The sequence below is a fragment of the Peromyscus eremicus genome, chromosome 8b (assembly GCF_949786415.1).
Source record: "Peromyscus eremicus chromosome 8b, PerEre_H2_v1, whole genome shotgun sequence".
NCBI classification, from domain to species: Eukaryota; Metazoa; Chordata; class Mammalia; order Rodentia; family Cricetidae; genus Peromyscus; species Peromyscus eremicus.
Window position 1 is genome coordinate 8,201,705 of NC_081424.1, and position 3,295 is coordinate 8,204,999.

The 3,295-nt window shown below is 59.8% G+C and overlaps 1 protein-coding gene across 1 annotated transcript; it reads left to right on the forward strand.

Annotated features, from left to right (window-relative positions):
* Positions 1 to 274: 274 nt before the first annotated feature.
* LOC131918751 (visual system homeobox 2-like) lies at positions 275 to 3,295 on the forward strand (the record flags this gene model as incomplete). The annotated part of the gene is made up of 2 exons (XM_059272955.1): positions 275 to 754; positions 2,849 to 3,295. Coding segments are annotated over 2 exons (927 nt in total), but the record flags the coding sequence as incomplete, so codon positions are not given.

Sequence of the window (3,295 nt, forward strand, 5' to 3'; positions counted from 1 at the left end):
CCTCCTCCACCCGGTGGGCCTTCAATCCCAGGCTGCTTAGCCAGGCGCCAGAGATTGGGTTAGTGGGCGGGGCCGCCCGCAAGTAGGCAAGCATAAAAGTCCCAGGGACCAAGCCTGGAGGCACTCACTCCATGCTGGAGCTCTCCTCCTGAGCGGTCCTGCTTAGACTCCCCAGAGGCAGGAGTCCTGGCAAGGCTACCTTGGCCAGATGGAAGATCGCAGCACCAGCAGCAGCAGCAGCAGCAGCAGAAGCAGCAGCAGCAGCAGCAGCAATCTGGGGGACAGCACTGGGGCCCGGGCATCCAGGCGCCAAAGGACTGTTTGGAAAGCCGGGCAGCAGGACGCCCTGCTGGCAGCTTTCGCGGAGAACCCTTACCCAAGTTTCATGGCCAGGCAGGACCTGGCCAGGGAACTGGGGCTGCCTGAGTCCCGCATCCGCGTGTGGTTCCAGAACCGCCAAAATCGCACCAGGGAGGTGCGCGGCCTCCAAGGCCCCGAGGGGTCGGCGGGACCAAGCGGGCTAGCGTCCCCTCAGCAACGACCCAAAGGGCCTGGTGCCAGGGCACGAGGTGGAAGAAGCAGACCCGCGGAGCGACGCACCAGGCGTCGCACTCGACTCAGCCCGGCACAGTTGAGGATCCTGCTCCAGGCATATGAGGACAAAGCAAGCCCGAAATATGGTGCCAGGGTGAAGCTCGCCCAAGAGACCGGTTTGCCTGAGGACACCATCTCCATCTGGTTCCAAAACCGGAGAGCGCGCCACTCTGGCGGTGGCAGGGGCAGAGTTCGAGGTCAAGACTCCCTGGCTCCGCCCCGACCGCCACAGACGCCGCAGCCGCAGCAGCCACCACAGCCATCGCCTTCTCCTGCGCCCAATGCCGAGCCTGAAGGACCACCTTGCAGCCCCAGGGAGACGGAGCAGCGTGCCCAAGACGGCCTGTTGCCACCGGCTTCTGCACTAGGCGTGGGCGTCCAGACTTGGAGTCTGCCCTCCACACCGGCCTCCTTCCCAGTGTCCTCGCCTGCAGCTGCACAGCCCTCGGGACCATGCCACCACGACGACCGGGAACCCCACCCCGTGGCAATGGACACCTTCACTGTGGACGATGTCGAGCTCATGCTTGACCAACTGCTGCCGCAACTCCAGGCTGACCAGCAGGCCCAGGACCCTCTGGATCCCCACGTCCCATGGGAGGACATTAACCCAACACTTGAGCTACCTCTGGACCAAGAAGAATACCGGACCCTCCTGCTGGATCTGTTCGCAAACACAGCAAGGCTTCCCTGAACCTCGTGCCCCATTCCTATCATCACTGGACCTGCGTTCAAGTTGACTTCACCAAGCACCTACTACCTGTGTTCCCCAGTGGCGGGCCACGGCCGAGAGCCTGGCAGGAGGAGCGGACAGCACCCAAGCCCAAAAAAGGCCTTCTAAGGCCTCCATGGAACTCAGTACAGAGGAGTCTGTTACACAGTCACCACCATGTCACAGCTTCCAAAAGAACACACTCTGCCACAAGCTCTGCTCCACAGCACACTGGAACCTCCCAAAAATCTCTTGACTCTTCTTGAAAGACTCAGCTCTGAAGACCTGATAGCACAGACCATCCCCTCACACAGTCCACCCTATGTGCACAGAAAACGAACAACCGATATTTGTGTTTCATGTTCCTTCCTCTTACCCGTGCCCCTCCACCAGTTTTTGTTTCTATTGATTTATTGATTTTTATTTATGTATTACTTTTTGTGAGGCAATGTCCTGGATATCCTTAGGTACACCCATCCCGCCCCCAAACCACAGGGATGCACCTGCTTCTGCCTCCCTAGGTCTGTCATGAAATGCAAGTGCACCTAAGGCAAGCATTCCACTCATGTTCTCCACACACGGACTCCATAGCTCCTCTGCTCTTCACAGTCTCTAGAACCCTGATAGCTGCCATCTGGTGGCCAGTCTTGTAGCTTTTGGAAAACAACTGCTTTGCCTGAAACCAGTGCCTGGCAAAGAGTTCCCATTTTCTTCCTAGAGTACTGGGGTGGAATGTGTGTGTGTGTGTGTGTGTGTGTGTGTGTGTGTGTGTGTGTGTGTGTGATTGTGTGTCCCTGCCAGCCTATCTGAAGCCTTGGTCTGGCTCCCTCCTCCTCCTCGTCCTCCTCGTCCTCGTCCTCCTCCTCTTCCTCCTACTCCTCCTGGTCCTCCCCAATCCCCATCGATGTCAATTTCCACACAGGCAGACTCTGCATGGTTTGTTTCTCATGGCACAGTGGGTCAACTTGGGCAGAGAAAGGCCACCCACTGGTTTCAGGCAAAGCAGCCTTAGGGTGGGGCTAATCTGCTTTAGGGTGGGGCTAACCTGCTTTAGGATGGGTTTTAGCAAAATCCATAGTCAGAGTCCTCAGGCAAGAAGTGGAGGGGTCCTGCCTGTGTCTTCCACGGAGAGGTTCTCCAAGGTCCCTTTGGCGAAGGTGGCGTGCTCTGCACCTGTGGAGATCTGGGCTGACCTTCCAGGGAGCAAGCGGGCTGAGGCCCGGGTCCCCAACCCCAACTCCTCCCCCTCCTCCACCGGGTGGGCCTTCAATCCCAGGCTGCTGAGCCAGGCGCCAGAGATCGGGTTAGTGGGCGGGGCCGCCCGCAAGTAGGCAAGCATAAAAGTCCCAGGGACCAAGCCTGGAGGCACTCACTCCATGCTGGAGCTCTCCTCCTGCTTAGACTCGCCAGAGGCAGGAGTCCTGGCAAGGCTACCTTGGCCAGATGGAAGATCGCAGCACCAGCAGCAGCAGCAGCAGCAGCAGCAGCAGCAGCAGCAGCAGCAGCAATCTGGGGGACAGCACTGGGGCCCTGGCATCCAGGCGCCAAAGGACTGTTTGGAAAGCCGGGCAGCAGGACGCCCTGCTGGCAGCTTTCGCGGAGAACCCTTACCCAAGTTTCACGGCCAGGCAGGATCTGGCCAGGGAACTGGGGCTGCCTGAGTCCCGCATCCGCGTGTGGTTCCAGAACCGCCGAAATCGCACCAGGGAGGTGCGCGGCCTCCAAGGCCCCGAGGGGTCGGCGGGACCAAGCGGGCTAGCGTCCCCTCAGCAACGACCCAAAGGGCCTGGTGCCAGGGCACGAGGTGGAAGAAGCAGACCCGCGGAGCGACGCACCAGGCGTCGCACTCGACTCAGCCCGGCACAGTTGAGGATCCTGCTCCACGCATATGAGGACAAAGCAAGCCCGAAATATGGTGCCAGGGTGAAGCTCGCCCAAGAGACCGGTTTGCCTGAGGACAACATCTCCATCTGGTTCCAAAACCGGAGA